The sequence below is a fragment of the Vipera ursinii genome, assembly GCF_947247035.1.
Source record: "Vipera ursinii genome assembly, chromosome: 5".
Classification (NCBI taxonomy): domain Eukaryota; kingdom Metazoa; phylum Chordata; class Lepidosauria; order Squamata; family Viperidae; genus Vipera; species Vipera ursinii.
In genome coordinates this window covers 6664542-6681633 of record NC_139518.1, presented here as the reverse complement: position 1 = coordinate 6681633, position 17092 = coordinate 6664542, and the positions used below count along the sequence as shown (strand labels likewise).

General features: G+C 46.4%; 1 protein-coding gene across 5 annotated transcripts in view; it reads right to left on the bottom strand.

The window, feature by feature from the left end:
• EIF4G1 (eukaryotic translation initiation factor 4 gamma 1) overlaps positions 1–17092 on the bottom strand; it is a 134622-nt gene that overhangs the window by 8082 nt on the left and 109448 nt on the right. For 4 of the 5 annotated variants that reach the window (XM_083363862.1, XM_083363865.1, XM_083363864.1 and 1 more), the window contains 10 exons: positions 16397–16499; positions 16196–16298; positions 14043–14302; positions 12945–13060; positions 9934–10106; positions 9664–9789; positions 8552–8633; positions 6989–7087; positions 3583–3717; positions 586–667 (listed from right to left, as the gene is read on the bottom strand). In XM_083363862.1, coding sequence (XP_083219988.1) covers positions 586–667; positions 3583–3717; positions 6989–7087; positions 8552–8633; positions 9664–9789; positions 9934–10106; positions 12945–13060; positions 14043–14302; positions 16196–16298; positions 16397–16499 — 1279 coding nt within the window. Of the gene's footprint in view, positions 1–585; positions 668–3582; positions 3718–6988; positions 7088–8551; positions 8634–9663; positions 9790–9933; positions 10688–12944; positions 13061–14042; positions 14303–16195; positions 16299–16396; positions 16500–17092 lie in introns of those variants that run through there. The other variant, XM_083363866.1, reaches the window with a different exon arrangement.

Below are 17092 nucleotides of genomic sequence, written 5' to 3'. Positions count from 1 at the left end.
AATAAACAAATAAATATTCAGCACATCATAGTTGAGCTGTCTTGCCTTCCCAAGGCCATTTCTGCCTCAAAGATAAACCACACTGCTGGGCTAGACCAGGGGTAGGCAACCTTGGCTCTTTTATGACTCATGGACTTCAATTCCTAGAATTCCTGAGCCAGCATTGCTGAGGAATTCAGCTCAGGAATTCTGGGAGTTGAAGTCCATGAGTCCATGACCTGGATGATTTGAGAATCTCCACAGACACCTCTCCTTAAGGTGGAGATATACAGCTCTGGTACTAGCCAGCTGGACAGGAAAACGGTGAAGGGTTCCTGGAAGCTGGAATTCTGCAGGATGACAGCTTTGCCTTCCAGGTCTCTCTCCTGCCCCCTTCAGGGGCCTTGTCAACACCACCGCCAGTACCCCAACCCACACTGGGGGGCGGGGGTTTCCAGAAAACTAAGAAATGCTACTGATTGACAGGTGTCTGCACGTCTCAGCTGAGCACCACTTCACCCAATTTGGCTGCATGGGATTCCCATAATAGGTGCCCCCCCCAAAGCCCCCCACCCCGTCTGCCCTTTGATAAGGGGAAAGGCTTACACACGACGGCGGAATGGCACACTGACATCATTAGGGCCCTGATAAACATACTGGAGGAGACCTGCTGTTCACTCAGGTTTACCTGGCAAGAGGAAGAAGAAGAAAAAAAAAAGAAAGCTCAAAATCAGTGGTTCAGAAATACAGGTAGTCCTCAGCTGTTCCATTTAGCGACCGTCCGAAGTTACAACGGCGCTGGAAAAAAAAGTCACTTATGACCACATTTTACACCCTTATGGACCGTTGCTGCATACCTTCCCCCACCCCCGGTCAAAATTCGGATGTTTGGCAACCGGCTCTTTATTTATGACGGTTGCCGTGCCCCGGGATCCCGCGATGCCCTTTGGCAACCTTCCCACAAGCAAACTAAAAAAAATAAAAAATGGGGGGGAAGCCAGATTGACGACCGGGTGAGTCATTTACCAACTGCAGCGATTCAGTTCACAAATGTGACAAGGAAAAGTGGTAGAATGGAGCAAAGCTCGCTTTACAAGTTTCTCACTTCACCAACACAATTGGGGTCGTAAGTCGAGCACGGACCTGTATTCCATTTTGCCAGGCTTAGCACAACCTCTGGAAAACCTTTTTGAATTGAATTGAACTGAACTGAATATTTTATTTGGCCAAGTGTGATTAGATACGCAAGGTGTTTGTCTCTGGTACAAAAGCACTCCATGTACAGGCAAGGCAACAGAAAAATAATAAAATGCCACATCCAGTCTGAACATTTGTTTGACTATGTGAACAGACAAATCATAAAATGCCAAATCCAGTCTGAACATTTGTTTGACTATGTGATCAACCGTAACAGGACTCATAAAAATGAGATGGGAAGCTACAATAAATTGAATAAAGGAGTGAACAAACCACAGATTGAAAGTATAGTTCAGGGGTAGGCAACCTTGGCTCTTTTATGACTGGTGGACTTCAACTCCCAGAATTCCTGAGCCGGCCTGGCTCAGCTTGGAAACCTCTCCTATTCCCCTCAGCGTGGCTGGCTCAGGAATTCTGGGAGTTGAAGTCCACGAGTCATAAACCGGCCTAGGCCTAGGCCAGGAGTAGGCAACCTTGGCTATTTTATGACTGGTGGACTTCAACTCCCAGAATTCCTGAGCCAGCATGGCTCAGCTTGGAAACCTCTCCTATTCCCCTCAGCGTGGCTGGCTCAGGAATTCTGGGAGTTGAAGTCCACGAGTCATAAACCGGCCTAGGCCTAGGCCAGGAGTAGGCAACCTTGGCTCTTTTATGACTGGTGGACTTCAACTCCCAGAATTCCTGAGCCAGCATGGCTCAGCTTGGAAACCTCTCCTATTCCCCTCAGCATGGCTGGCTCAGGAATTCTGGGAGTTGAAGTCCATGAGTCATAAAAGAGCCAAGGTTGCCTACCCCTGGTATAGGTCATTTCGGGCTTAATGTACAGTTATAACACAACTTACAAGTACAATTCAGCCCAAAATTTCTGTTGTTAAGCGAGACATTTGTTAAGTGAGCGTATGACCTTTCTTGCCAAAATGTTTTTATATTGTAAGAACTAAAAGCATATACAGGTAATCCTCAACTTACAACAGTTCATTTAGTGGCTGTTCAAAATTACAACAGGAGTGGAAAAAAAAACTCCCGAAACCCCGAGTTATGATCATTTTTCATACTTATGACCGATCCTGTGGTCAGGTGATCGAAGTTCAGACACTTGGCAACTGACTCATATTTGTGATGGCTGCAGTGTCCCCAGGTCATGTGATCCCCTTTTGCGACCTTCTGGGCTGGGTTTACACACTGAGTGATATAATCTAGCCAAGGTTAATGCCAACCAAGCTGGAAATTGTTAACACAGGCAGTCCTCGACTTACAACAGTTCATTTATAATGGAACTGGAAAAAAGTGACTTATGATCATTTTCCACACTTACAACCACTGGGGCCTCCCCAGGGTCACGTGATCAAAATTCATACGGGTGACGACTGACTCATACTTATGACACCTGCAGTGTCCCGAGATCACGTGATCCCCTCTTGCGACCTTCCAACAAGGAAAATCGACTTCGCTTACCAACTGTGTTGCTAACTGAGTAACTGCAGTGACTCACTTAACCAGCGTTGGCAAGAGAGGTCATAAAAACGGGGCAAAATTCACTCAGCAAATGTCTCACTTAGCAACATAAAAACACCGGGCTCAGTTGCAGCCGTTATGCTGAGGACAACCTTTATAGCGGCACGTTACAGCCTGGTCAGTCCTTGAAACACAAAAAAAAGGAGCAAGGGAACCGCCATTCTTATCTCTGAGCAAAATGGCAGAACTGTCTAAGACAGGGGTCTTCAAACTTGGCCCTTTTATGACTTGTGGACTTCAACTCCCAGAATTCCTCAGCCAGCTTTGCTGGCTGAGGAATTCTGGGAGTTGAAGTCCACAAGTCATAAAAGGGCCAAGTTTGAAGACCCCTGGTCTAAGACACTGTTTCTCAACCTCGGCAACTTTTAAGATGTGTGGACTTCAGCTCCCAGAATTTTAAGTCGAGAACTACCTGTAGTGGATTCTGCCCGTCCTTCCCACTCTGCTTCCCCTGTGGAAAACTAGAATATTCTTTGTTGGCCAAAGTGTGATTGGACCCACAAGGAATTCGTCTCCGGTGCATAAGCTCTCAGTATACACACAAACAACGAAGTGATAGGTTCACAGATACATAATCACTCCAAAGTTTAGATATTTCTCTGTAAGCACTACGTATAACAAAACTACAAACTCTTCCCTTTGGATGCTATGGATGATACTTCTTCCTTTCTTATTCATTTGTGCCATTGTATAATTTTGAATATCAGCTCTTATCAGTATTTAGTTGGGTAGATACATAATCATTAATTGTTAAGATACAAACAAGTGATAAATCATAAGATGCCTGTAGGAGAAGGAAATAGGAAGGAAGGAAATAGGAGAAGACGAGAAGGATAATAGTGATGCAGCCTACTAAAAGGTCCTGTACGAGTCCTTCAAAGCGTTCCTCACCTCAATCCAATCGTATATTCTTTGGTTATTGGCATTTTCTTTTAATAGCTTATCTATTTGTCTGCAGAGTTCTTCAGAGGTGAGCTCCTTCCGACTAGGAGCATCCGAACTGTCGCCCATGGTATATTCGACTTTCTGGAGTCAGAAACAAAAGGGGAGCAGATCAGATTAGGAAACCAGGTTAACAGGCACCCCTGGATGACAAACCCACTGCAGCCCACAGGAGGGCAACAGCCCCAAAGACAGCTGCCCAGAATTATCTCATAGGGGGTGATGGACAGCATAAAGAAATGTAATAAAACAAATATTAGGCAACTGCATTGGATCAATTAGCCAAGATATAGGAATGGGTTGAACGTCCATTTTCACCTAAAAACATCTGCCCATTCCACACGCTCCCCCCCAGGCAGGGCACACTTAAGTGGGACTTTTCTGTAGTTATTCCTACTCTTGGAAACAATCTTTTTCCTTCCTCACAAATATACAACAATCGCAACCTTTCTTGAGGTTAAGAAAGTTCTTAAGACCCGGCTCTTTTCATAGAGCCCGTTAAGTTTGCTTTGTTCTAGTCTTGCTTGTTAGTCTACATTTCAGATTTTCATTTATTTTATTTATTTATTTTAATCCCATTTATATCCCGCCCTTCTCCGAAGACTCAGGGCGGCTTACAATCTTAAGCACAAATCAAATGTGCTTAGCAATAGCCTTCATTCTATGTATATGCCTGCTTATTAGGGCTTTCGACCCTCCCCCCAAGCGGCATTATTACAAAGTCAGCTTATTGCCCCCAACAATCTGGGTCCTCATTTTACCTACCTCGGAAGGATGGAAGGCTGAGTCAACCTTGAGCCTGGTGGGATGCAAACCTGCACTAATGTTATTAGTTATTACTTATGTTATTAGTTTGCTGTCAAGTTTTTTTTTTCTTCCTTCTTCTCTGAGATTTGCACGTTTATGAGGGACACACCTTGATCGCCTACAGAGTTGAGTGGCCTTATAAATCTTGAAAGAGACACAGAAACAGATCAGACAGACCGCCCCAGAAGAGTCAGCTTCCTTAATGGAAGCCAAGAATCGAAAATTTAAAACAAAACCATGCCAATTGCATTAAAGAAAGAAAAAACCCGGTCGTTGTAACTTACAATGCAATGTCACATGGCAACCACACAGGTTGCAAATAAATTTAATAAACAATAAATAAATGTCAAGTGTCAACAAATGGGGAACCACGCACAGGGGCCAGGCAAGAGATGTAGAAAGTTACGCATTTGTCTGGAGAAAAAGGAAAATTCACTTGCAAAAAAACAGGACCTGAACAGCCAGCAATTTAGAACTGATCCATGTGCAGAGTTCAATTACAGAAGTTCTTTCCCAATGAAGCACTGCTCCCTCCCCCCTCAAATCTGGACAATTTTACAATGGGGAGGGGTGTAAATAGAATCTAGACAGCACACTAAAAAGCAGAGACATCACCCTGCCAACAAAACTGTGTATAGTCAAGGCTATGGTCTTCCCAATTGCAATGTATGGCAGTGAAAGTTGGACCATAAGAAAGGCTGAGCGCCAAAGAATCGAGGCCTTTGAACTACGGTGCTGGAGAAGACTCCTGCGAGTCCCTTGGACTGCAAGGCGATCAAACCGGTCAGTCCTAGAGGAGATCAACCCTGACTGCTCTTTAGAAGGCCAGATCCTGAAGTTGAAACTCAAATACTTTGGCCACCTAATGAGAAGGAAGGACTCACTGGAGAAGAGCCTAATGCTGGGAAAGATTGAGGGCAAGAGAAGAAGGGGACAACAGAGAATGAGGTGGCTGGATGGAGTCACTGAAGCAATAGGCGTGAGCTTAAAGGGACTCCAGAAGATGGTAGAGGACAGGAAGGCCTGGAGGAACGTTGTCCATGGGGTCACGATGGGTCGGACACGTCTTTGCGGCTAACGACAACAACATGTGTAAATAGACTTGTGGGAAAATGAGGCTAGATATTACCGCCCATATTGAAAACTGAATGCATCTCAATACCCTTGGCGGGGTTCATACAAACGTATTTATTTTTGTTTCCCCACTCATCCCTTTTATTTATAAGGCCACCCATCTCAGGCTAGACTCTGGCCAGCTAACAATACCGTACCTAAAACAAAATGAAGGAAAATGGAATAAACACCATGAAATAGAATACAATGCAACTCAAACTCCAAGTCAAAAAGCTGCTCCTAGCGCATGATTTAAAAGCAGCATCGTGGACCCACTAACGCTTGGCTCAGAAGCGGGAGAAATCTCGTTCTTCAAGCCTTCCAGAAAGCGAACAGAGCAGGGCTGTCTTAAATCTCAAGGGGACGGCATTTCGAGAGGGAATGTGCTACAGCAGAGAAGACATGGCCTTCTGGGAATGACGCTGCTTAATCGACGGGGCCCCAAGTGTACGCACTCGGCCAGAGCTGGTAGAAACAACTGCAGGTAGGCAGTCCTGCAAGCAACTTGGCTCAGTGCCCAGACAGGGGTTTCTAAGATGGCAGCCAGCACCCTAAATAGCACCCAGAGGCCACGGCAGCTTGCGAAGAGAAGGGCACATGGGCAAGTGAACATGTGCCCAGAACTGCAAAATCGCTGCATGAGGCTTAGATTGATACTCTATCTCTTGTTCCAATAATAAAAATAATTAAATATACCAACCATGGTGATTATCGTGGTGACAATAATAAAAATAATTAAATATACCAACCATGGTGATTATCGTGGTGACTCTCTCTCTCTCTCTCTCTCTCTCTCTCTCTCTCCCGATCCAACACTTTAGCTAATACTAGGACCCCTGGTGGCACGGTGGTTAAAGTGCAGGATTGCAGGCAAACTCTGCCCGCAGTGCAGAGTTCGATCCTGTTGGGCTCAAGGTTGACTCAGCCTTCCATCCTTCCAAAGTTGGTAAAATGAGGACCCAGATTGTTGGGGGCAATAAGCTGACTTTGTAATAATGCCGCTTGGGGTGTGTGTGAAAGCCCTAACAAGCAGGCATATACATAGAATGAAGGCTACTGCTAAGCTTGTAAGCCGCCCTGAGTCTTCGGAGAAGGGCGGGATATAAATGTAATAAAAATAAAAATAAGTACCCAGATTGCTGGTGTGTGTGTGTGTGTGTGTGTGTGTGTGTGTGTGTTTAGTCGTAAAGGGGCCAAGTCTGAAGATCACTGTACTAGACCAAATTATGCTGTTTTTCCCAAAAGTAGCAAAGTCTTTTTTTTTATGTCTTCCTTGTCAGAGACCCATAAGCTTCCTATGGGAATAATATTTCCGGACTTTACTCTAGATCAGGTGAGCAATGAGGAAACAGAAGGCTTAAAGCAGTTTTTCATCTTAATTTTCTGTTGTTTTGAATACTATCACCAACCTTACTACCCAGCACTTCTTCCTTACCTGCTCTGTGATGAACTTATTGATATCCTGGTTCTCCGGCAGGAACTCTTTCCAACTCAGTCCACCTTCTCTCCATAATGTTCCTGCCTTCTTGTGGCTCTACAGGGAAGAGAGACAATCTTTGCACCATTTTGCATACAACCTCACTAAGCTGTCCTCCTGCTTTGTCATGAAGCCTACACGGAAGGGAGACACCACAGATGCCGAGTCGTGTGTTAGGGGCATAGACTCAAAAGCAGCATCTTGCCAAAGTAAGGCCTACACCAACAATAAGCCCTAGCTTGATTTTTGGGGGTGGGTCTAAGCCCTATCCCCCCCCCAAAAAAAAACTAGTTCTGGGGTGAGGCACACCTAAACATCAAGCTGGTGTGGGGGTGTGGAGCTGCCCCACCCGCCCCGCACCCGCTTACCTTGCAGCCAGGCCTCTCCTTGCCGGCCTACGTCTTCTTCTGAGGCCTCTTCTGCAGCCGGGCCTGCATTGCTCAGTCAGGGGGCTTTCTGGAAGGCCTGTGCGGCCAAGAACCGAGCTATGGATTCAATCCATTACCTCGGTTTTGCAAGATCTCAGCAGCCGAGCACCAAGCTATGGATTGAATCCATAGCTCGGTACTTGGCTGCTTAGGCCTTCTGGAAAGGCCTGACTGCAAAACGCAGGCCCGAATGCAGCTGCAGAACTTTGGCCCCAGAAGAAGTGGACTGGCTGAGTGGGGCTGTCAGTGCCAGAGGTGAGGTAAGGCCTACCTGGAAAATAAGACCTGGTCTTATTTTTGGGGAAACACGGTATATCTAGTCTAAAAGTATCATGGGTGGGTTTGTCCTAATTCTAGAAGGTCAGATAGAATACAGGAAGTTCTTGATGTACAACCATTTGTTTAGCCACTCCTTAACGCTATAATGGCACTGAAGAAAGTGACTTATAGCAATCCTCCCTCTTATGACCACTGCAGCCTCCCCAGTCATGTGATCAGGTGCTTGGCAACCGGCATGTATTTACCATGGTTGCAGCATCCCAGGATCATGTGATTGCCATCTGTGACCTTCCCACCCAGCTTTTAACAAGCAAAGTCAATGGGGGAAGCTGAATTTGCTCAACAACTTTGCGGTTCATTTAACAACCACCTTGGTGATCCACAAAAATTCTGATCCCAATTGTGGTCCTAAAGTCAAGGACTACCCGTCCATTATCCCTGCTCTCAACTCCCAACTAACGACCTGCTCCAAGCTCACAGCTCTTCTTTAGAGGTGGAAGGAGAGTGAAAGACTGTGTCAGATGTCATTTTGGATCAAGTGAACCAAAAACTGTGAAAGACAGGGCCTCATAGAGGCTGATTTATCTGAACAGGCTTCTCCTAGAACAGGACTCCTGAAACGTGGCCACTTACAAGACTTGAGGACTGCAACTCCCAGAATTCCCCAGCCAACGAGGACCCGTCCTAGAACCAACAAAGGTAACCCAATGGCAGGCACACATGACGGTGCTAAGCAAACACATGACCCACAATGTTTAGTCTTCTCAATCCTTCACAGAGGCCAATAAGCAGAGGGGTTGCTTGCAGAACATACCATTCCTTTGCAAAGCAGGCCCAGGATCTCCACCAAGAGAGTTGTGGCTTTGCCAATAGGGACTAGGGGCTTGGCGATCTCCCTGAAAAAAAAAAGCAGAGGGGTGGGGGGGAAAGAAGGTCATGCAACAGAACAGGACACAGCAGCAGAGAAGGCAGGCGTATCTATGGAGATTCTCAGTCATCCAGGTCACGTTTATCCCACAGGTGCTTTTCCAAAAGGCAACTGGACTTCCCCATTCTTTCTTTTTTCTCTGAAAATGTTTTGCTTCGTTTTTGTTACGAACAATAGGAGCAAGTTATGAGAAAGACTGTATGTATTTAATTTTACATGTGCTAACTGCAGCAAGAATTGTATTTGCCCAACATTGGAAACATGAAAATTTACAGCTGAAAAAGAAATAAGAAAATTTTAAGAGTGTGCAGAAATGGATATACTGACCTTAAAGATAAAAGAGAAAGAAGATTCAGTGTATTTTAGAACATGGGATAATTTTTATCCCATGAAAAACGGAATGTGATATGTAACATTGAATATATACTAGTAAGATGAAGACTATTGAGCGATTAATTAACATATTATAATTAATAACTATTCATTCTTTTTTTAAAATACATGAACCCAGACAACATGCTATTTGCTAAATATTAAGAATGTTATTTTAACAAATCCTAACCCTAACCCCAATCCCACCCTATTTGCGTCCTAGTCGTTTCCGACTCTAGGGGCCGGTGCTCATCTCCGTTTCAAAGCCGAAGAGCCAGCGCTTGTCCGAGGACGTCTCCGTGGTCATGTGGCCGCATGACTAGACGCCAAAGGCGCACAGAATGCTGTCACCTTTCCACCGGAGTGGTCCCTATTTTTCTACTTGCATTTTTTACATGCTTTCGAACTGCTAGGTTGGCAGAAGCTGGGACGAGTAACAGGTGCTCACTCTGCTACGCGGCACTCGAGATTCGACCCGCCAAAAACGTTAATTCCTCCACCATTCAGATGCCTCTTGGGTGAGAAGCAAAATGTTTTCGAGGTGGGAAACAAAAAAACAAGATGTCCAGTTGCCTTTTGGAAAAGCACCTCTGGGACAAAATACGCAGGGGTGTCGCTCAGCTTACCTGAAGAGTTCCTCCATGGAAATCCCGCCTTCTCTCAAAATGGGAGTGATAATCTCTGCCAAGTACAGCCATATATGGGGTATATCGATCTCCATGTCTTCCCCAATCTCCAGGATCTCATGCAGTCTGTAAGTCAAAAGCCAGGCGTGAGGATCCTACCAGCTCTAGGACTCCTGCCCGCCTGTCGTCCTGCTCCCCAACCCTCTGGCAACCCTTCCCCAGCTCTTCCTGGTGAGAGTGAGAGTGAGAGAAAGAGGCAGGCCCCATTACCCTTTATAGTACTGCTCCTTGGGGAGGTGGCCTGCCTTGACCAAGTGGTAGAGCAGCAGCCCCATGTGCTCGCGAGCGATGGTGCTCCGCTCTAACGTGGACTCGATGCCATTCCGGACAAAGATGTAGAGCTGAGTTGGACAACCCAGTTCCTGTACACACTGCAGAGCTTCCTGGAAAGAGAAAGCAGTTTTTTGGGGGGAGGGGGAGGAGAGGCTTTAGACCTTGCTGCAGATGACACCAGCAGACCAAGATCAAGACAGAATAACAGGGCTGGAAGGGACCGTGGAGGTCTTCTAGTCCAACCTCCCGCACAAGCAGGAGATCATACACCAGGGCTCTTCAAACCTGGCCCTTTTACGGATTTGTGGACTTCCAACTCCCAGAATTCCTCAGCCAGGCACGCTGGCTGAGGAATTCTGGGAGGTGACGTCCACAAAGTCGTAACAGGGTCACGTTTGAAGACCCCTGTCCTATACTGTTCCCGACAAGTGGCTGTCCATTCTCTTCTTAAAAGCCTCCCGTGATGGAGCACCCACAACTTCTGGAGGCAAGCCATTGCATTGGTTGGTTGTTCCTACCGAAGTTCTAGGTTGCTTCCCTCCTTGATTTAGGTCAGCGAAACCCGATCAAAAGGCCACCATTCACCACCCAGCATCCGCCCGCTTTACGACTCTACACGGAGATGGAGGAATGGCTTCCTCAAGACGTCTGCTCCCTCCCAGCAAAGCAGCCGCCACAGACCGCCCTGGAACTATGGAAGGCGAGTAAGGCGTTACCAGGAAGAGCCGTGGTGGTGCAGTGGTTGCAATGAAGTACTGCAGGCCACTTCTGCTGACTGCTGGCTGCCAGTCGTTCAGCAGTTTGATTCTCACCAGTACAAAGTTGACTCCATCGTCTATCCTTCTTGAGGTCTATAAACTGAGGACCCAGATTGCTGGGGTGGGGGGGGTGGGGGGTAATATGCTGACTGTGTGAACTGCAAATCACTGTGAAGCGGTATATAACTCTAAATGTCATTGCTACCAGGCACGGTCTGTTGTGTTTGGCTCACTTGGGTTTGGAGTGTGGTGTGTGAAGAATCAAGAAAAGACTCTACGCTAGCACAATAATGCTTCGTTCAAATTAAAACGCTTTTGTCTGTGGTCTAACCCAGCGTTTTCCAACCTTAGGAACTTGAAGATGCGTGGACTTCAACTCCCAGAATTCCCCAGCCAGCATAGCTGGCTGGGGAATTCTGGGAGTTGAAGTCCACGCATCTTCAAGTTCCTAAGGTTGGGAAACGCTGGTCTAACCTAAAGCCCTGACCCGACTCATATTGTGATGAGTGAGGAAGGACATCGTAATAAACCATAATGCAAGTCGTCCTTGACTTCCGGCCCCAACAGAGCCCAAAATTTCTGTAGCTATGCAAAAAAGAGTGTTTTAAGTGAGCTTTGCTCCCATTTTAACGGCCTTCCTTTCTCCCAGCTGTGAAGGGGATCACTGCAGTCGTTAAAAAGTCAGTAACACGGGTGTTAAGTGAAGTTGGCTTCCCCGCTGACTTTGCTTCTCAGAAGGTCGCAAAAGGGGATCACCTGGGGCCTCGTCGTAAATAGGAACCAGTTGCTTAAGCGTTCAAATTTTGATCGCGTGAACCATGGGGATGCTGCAGTATGCCAGTTTGTTCAGTGCTGCTGTAATTTCAAACAGTCACTAAACAAATGGTTGTGAATTCAAGAACTACTTGTATAACGTATTTGGGCACCGCCTGTTACGTTTTGTTCACTTGGGCCTGGAAGTGTCGTATGAACTCCAACCCATGTTTTGCATAAACCCAGAAAATTAAGTTACTTGGGAAACCAGATTAAATGTGCTGTTCAAATCCACCTAATTTATAAGGGTAACTGAAGAGAACTTCAAGAACGAACAAGGATTTGATGTAGGATGCAAATTTCCTTAGTTCAATGGTTCTATTCACAATAGCACCCTGGCTACCACTGTAGGGTTGGTCACCAGTCAATTCACACATTGCTTAAATCAAATGGCATATTTTCCTGTTAAATCCACAGGAACATTTTGAATTAATAGGCCTGTTCTTCACATTACCCACTCCCCCCCCCGGGGGGGGGAGTACAATATTTTCAACCAGGCAGAGGGTTTCGCTTGCTTACTTTTGTTTGCTGCTTTGCTCCTGAGTCAGAAGCAAAGAAGCAAATCCGGAGGTGGTTTCGCTTGTGGTTTACACTGATAGGAAAACCTGAAATTCCAAGTCTTCCTAAGGCAGAGTAAAATAAAAAAAACTTTTTTAAAAAAAAAAAAACCACACATTCTGAGCCGCCTCTGAATTTCCTCTGCCAGACCTAGCAGGAAAAGAACACCCTAGCTTGGTGCTAAGCTCTGTTCTGTACCAGCCTGCTACCAGCCCTGCAGAAAAGGCAGGGACAACCCCTTTTACAAGAAGGCAAGAGGCTGGAACTAAGCCTGCCAAATTTATGGATACAAAAGCAAACAGAACAAGACACGAACCATGAAACAGGAGCTATTCAAGCGGTTGCCTTCAGCAAACCAGCCCTCCCACGCATTCCCCTTTTATACAGTTCAGGGCGTGGCTTCTCTCTGCCTCCTTCCGAGGTGCCCCATTGCCTTCCTCTGTTTACTCCTGACTGACTGCCTCCTGCGGGCGTCCTTGAACAGGGCCAGCTGTGGGTCATCTTCATCCACGCTGTCCGGCTCACACAGCTGGGTCTGCGTCGTGACCAGGTGGGAGGGGCCTGGCTGAGGGCTCTCATCAGCAAGCTCTCCAACCCCCTCAGCAAGCTCTTCAACACCCCCCTCCTCCTCCTCTGAGTCGTCCGACCCAACTGCCGAACCCACAGGCTGACCCTGAATCACAACAAGCTCATCATTTATCCAAGGACCTGTGGCCTCACATTCTCCGAAACGCCACAACTGCCGAATCGCCATTCCCATTGCCAAAAATCTAGGTCGGTTTTTACTTTATGTTCCTCCTATCACAGCCCAAAACAAACCTTCAGATCATTGATGTGTAGGTATTCCTCAGTGATGGCCTTGGCCTTCTTCTCCAGCTCTTCTTCAGATAAGACAGGTTTGGGGGGTGGTTCGGGAGCCACTGGCTCACGCTTTGCTGCAGGGAGAGTGAGAATGTGAGAAAGGCGGAGAAAGAGAAAGAAATATTGGAGGATTCACATCATAATAATCTGTAGAGCCCTGGTGGCGCAGTGGTTAAGAATGCAGTATTGCAGGATAATTCTGCCCACTGCCAGCAGTTTGATCCCGACCGACTCAAGGTTGACTCAGCCTCCCATCCTTCTGAGGTCGGTAAATTGAGGATACAGATTGTTGGGGGGTCCATATGCTGACTCTGTAAACCACTTAGAGAGGGCCGTACAGCACTAGGAAGCGGTATTTAAATCTAAGTGCTATTGCTATTCTCAAGGTGAGCATAAAGATAAAACCAGAGACTTTTCTTTTGGGTTTAACGGATAATGACTTGAAAGAAAATTTAGGACTTTGATGCTATATGTTGACGGAAGCAAGATTACTGTATGCATAACAGCAGACGATTGGCTGCTAAAGTTAATGGAGCTAGCCGAGATGGCTAAATTGACTGCTTTCATTAAAGAAAACAATTTTGTTTCTACTTGGAAACAAACCAAGAGGTGGGGAAAAAAATGAAAGTCTGATTTGGGGTTTTTGCTGATTACATGGGTTTGTTGTTATAGAAATGGCTAGTATATATTATTATATAAAAATAAAAAGCTGAGGTTTTGTGCCAGCCCCTCATTCTACTGCACCAAAAGGAGTCAGAAGTCAACATTTTTTTCCTCCCCACCCCGTGCCCTACACTTTTTTCTTCTTCCTGTTTCCCTCCCTTGTCTTCCTATTGTAATTCTGTACCTTACATGATATTTTGATCAACCGATAAAATTTTGAAATGAAAAAAAAAAAAGGAAGACAGAGGAAATAAAATCAGAGCTCCTTCCGGCCTGGAATTGGGATGGGAGGGGGGGGGGGAAGAGGAGGAAAGAGAGACAGAATCCTGTCCGTTTCATTTATTTGTAACACACACAAACACACACACACACACACACACTACCCCCACTTACCAGGTTCCCTGCTTCGGTCCCGTTCTTCTGTCATGCTAGCCACTTTGCGCACCGTTTCCAGGACCTCTTGCCGCTCCCGTTCGCGCTCCCGGCTCCGGTCGTCCATTTCTTTGCTGAAGCTGCGCTTGGTGACCGGGATTCGGTTTCTCTCCGCCCGCTCTACCCTCTCGCCTCGCTCCACGCGGTCGCCTCGCTCCGCCCGCTCCAAGCGCTCGCTCCGCTCGCTGCCTTTTTCGGAGCGGTCGCGGCTGCTGCTACTTCTGCAAAGGCAGCACCCAAAAGTGCCTCCCTTTAGGCGAGGGCCCCCTTCCCAGCATCTTGCGGAAGAATCCGGAAATCTCCCCCGCCGGAGGGAAAAGGGTCGCCTCATAAGGCTCACCTCACCCATCACTGAATGGTCCCCGTTGCATTAAGTGGTACAACGGAAGGGGCCAGAGTTAAAACAAAAACTCCCAAGGCAATCTCAAATCTACAACAAGTCTCTAAAAAAGGGGAAATCATGGCAACCGGAGCAAAGTTGATTAAACTGAGGCGTTTCGTTTACTCATCCGAGTAACTCCCTTCAGTCAAAATGAAAATTTTTGGTTAGGCAGAGAGTCGCTGGAATGTACTAACTCTTGCCACACGGACTGCAGGGGTTTCTCCCCCAAATGAAATGTCTGAAATTGTTGTAGGGTTTCCTGCCTAAGCAGAGAGTTGGACTAGAAGACCTCCAAGGTCCCTTCCAACGCTGTTATTCTATTCTGTTCTAAATGCAATGGGTAAATGAAGATTCAATCATCCAGGCCAAAAGCATCCAGAGATTAAATCATGGCGACTGGAACAAACTTGATTAAACTGGAGGTGTTTCGTTACTCATCCAACTAACTTCCTTCAGTTGAAATGAAGTTATGACACACGTGATATCATACAAATACATACAGATGCGAACGATACACCTATCATTTCCCAAGGGAACGAAAAGACCATCAGAAACTATTCTTTTAAACTGCATGGAGAAAGCCACAGAGTTTTAGCAAAATTCCCTTCCCTTCGTACCAAGCAGATGAAATGCAAATATTTCGTGTGGAAGTAGTCTGGATTTCCAATTCTGTTTTGCAGATTGGATTCACGAAGTAAGCAGTATTTAAATTGCACCATTCATTACCGATAGTGTCAAGCCACGATTGTTTTGACCAATATTTGCAAGCAACTTGGAATCTGACGGTAATTCTTTGCTTGGCTGACACGCTCTTATTATGACGGCCAGTATTAATCAACACTTTAGCAGCTGTGGATGACAATTCTGCCTGGGTGCCTGTGGGATTACAGGGTCGTAAAAAGAGAGTCTCTGGGATTAAGTGCTCTTTATTGTACGTTGTGTTTTCAACAGCATGTCAGTGGGGGAAAATGTGATGCATTTTAAAAATGGTGATTGCGTATCTGTGGCTCGTGCATGCCAAGATTTAAGGTTTGAACTGCTCTTTGTTTCTTTCTATAGAGGTAGTCCTTGACTTACGACCACAATTGAGCCCAACATTTCTGCTGCTAAGTGAGACCTCTGTTAAACGAGTCTTGCCCCATTTTACGACCGTTCTTGCCACAGTTAAGTGAATCACTGCACTCGTTCAGTTAGTACCGTGGTTGTTAAGGGAATGCTTATCAGAAGGTTGCAAAAGGGGATCATGTGATCCCAGAACACTGCAATTGTCATAAATATGAGTGAGTTGCCAAACATCTGGATTTTCATCACCTGACCAAGAGGATGCCCCAATGGTTGTCAGTGTGAAAAATGGTGATAAGTCACCTTTTTTTTCAGTTCCATTGTAACTTTGGTCACTCAGTGAACTGTTGTAAGTCGAGGACTACCTGTTTCCAGCTTGGTTACCATTAATCTTGGCTAGATTGTGTAGCTGTGTAAACCCAGCCCATTTTGACAAGGTCAGCTTTTAATGTACTGTTAATGGGTTAATTCAGTCGTTGGGTTAAGGGTGTTGTGTGAGCACAGCCCCGTTGTGTAGCCCACACCCCTTTGACCCACCAGCTCGCAGAGCCCAGAGAAGCGACCACATTGTTATTGAACCTCAGGATAGGCCCTTCCACGCTTCTCTTAAGCAAGCCCCAAGGACAAGAGGAAATCCTTTGCCAACAGACCCGTAGAGAAGACAACCAACCTTTGCACCACACGCCGAACATCTTGGCTCTCTGCAGGAGCCGACTGTTGTAAGGCTGAAAAACGATTCAAAGTACTCGTGGCCGGACGGTTGGCGTCAGAAGCTGCAGGAAGGAATATGGCAGGGTTGGACGAGTACGGAACACCAAGGCATCACCGCCCATTTCACCACACTCCCGTTTATGCCGGTTTGCCACCTTACCCGGTTCAGCAGGTTTGGCACCCGAACCGCCGCTGCTGCCTTTCCCCCAGCTCAGCCGTCCGCCAGGTGCAAAGAGCTGACTATTAGTGTCAATAGAACTAGGCTGTCAGAAGGAGAAAGAGACACAGTTCGTTGGCTTACTATTTAGCAGGCATGCTTTTCTGCCACCTTCATTGTTCTGCCTCCATCTCACAGGCAAACGCCTAACACGGCTTCAATAAACCTCTAAAGCAGTACAAAATCCGTCAAATATAATGCAAAGACACACTTGTGGCAATTCAGAGTACTACTCAGCGCCCTCATTCATCCCAGGTGAAGTCCCAAAGATGCTTTTTCGAGAGGCAACTGGACTGTTTTGCAATTCTTTCAAGACGTTTCCGCTTCTCATCTAAGCAGCTTCTTCAGCTCTGACTGGCTGGTGGGGAATGGAAGGATTTAGATTCCTTGAAGACAGCTGGTCATTTGCATTCTTCTAGGGAGTCGTTGAGGCTACTTGGATGTTTATCTCTGTCCTCAGGGCCAGCTATGTAGTGGAAGTTGGTGTGGAGCTATGCTTTCAGCTTAACTTAAGGCTCCACACCCATTTGCACCACTCAGGTGACCCTGAGGACACAGGTAAACCTCCAAGTGGCCTCAACGACTCTCTAAAACAAGGCAAACGACCAGCTGTCTGCAAGGAGTATAAATCCTTCCATT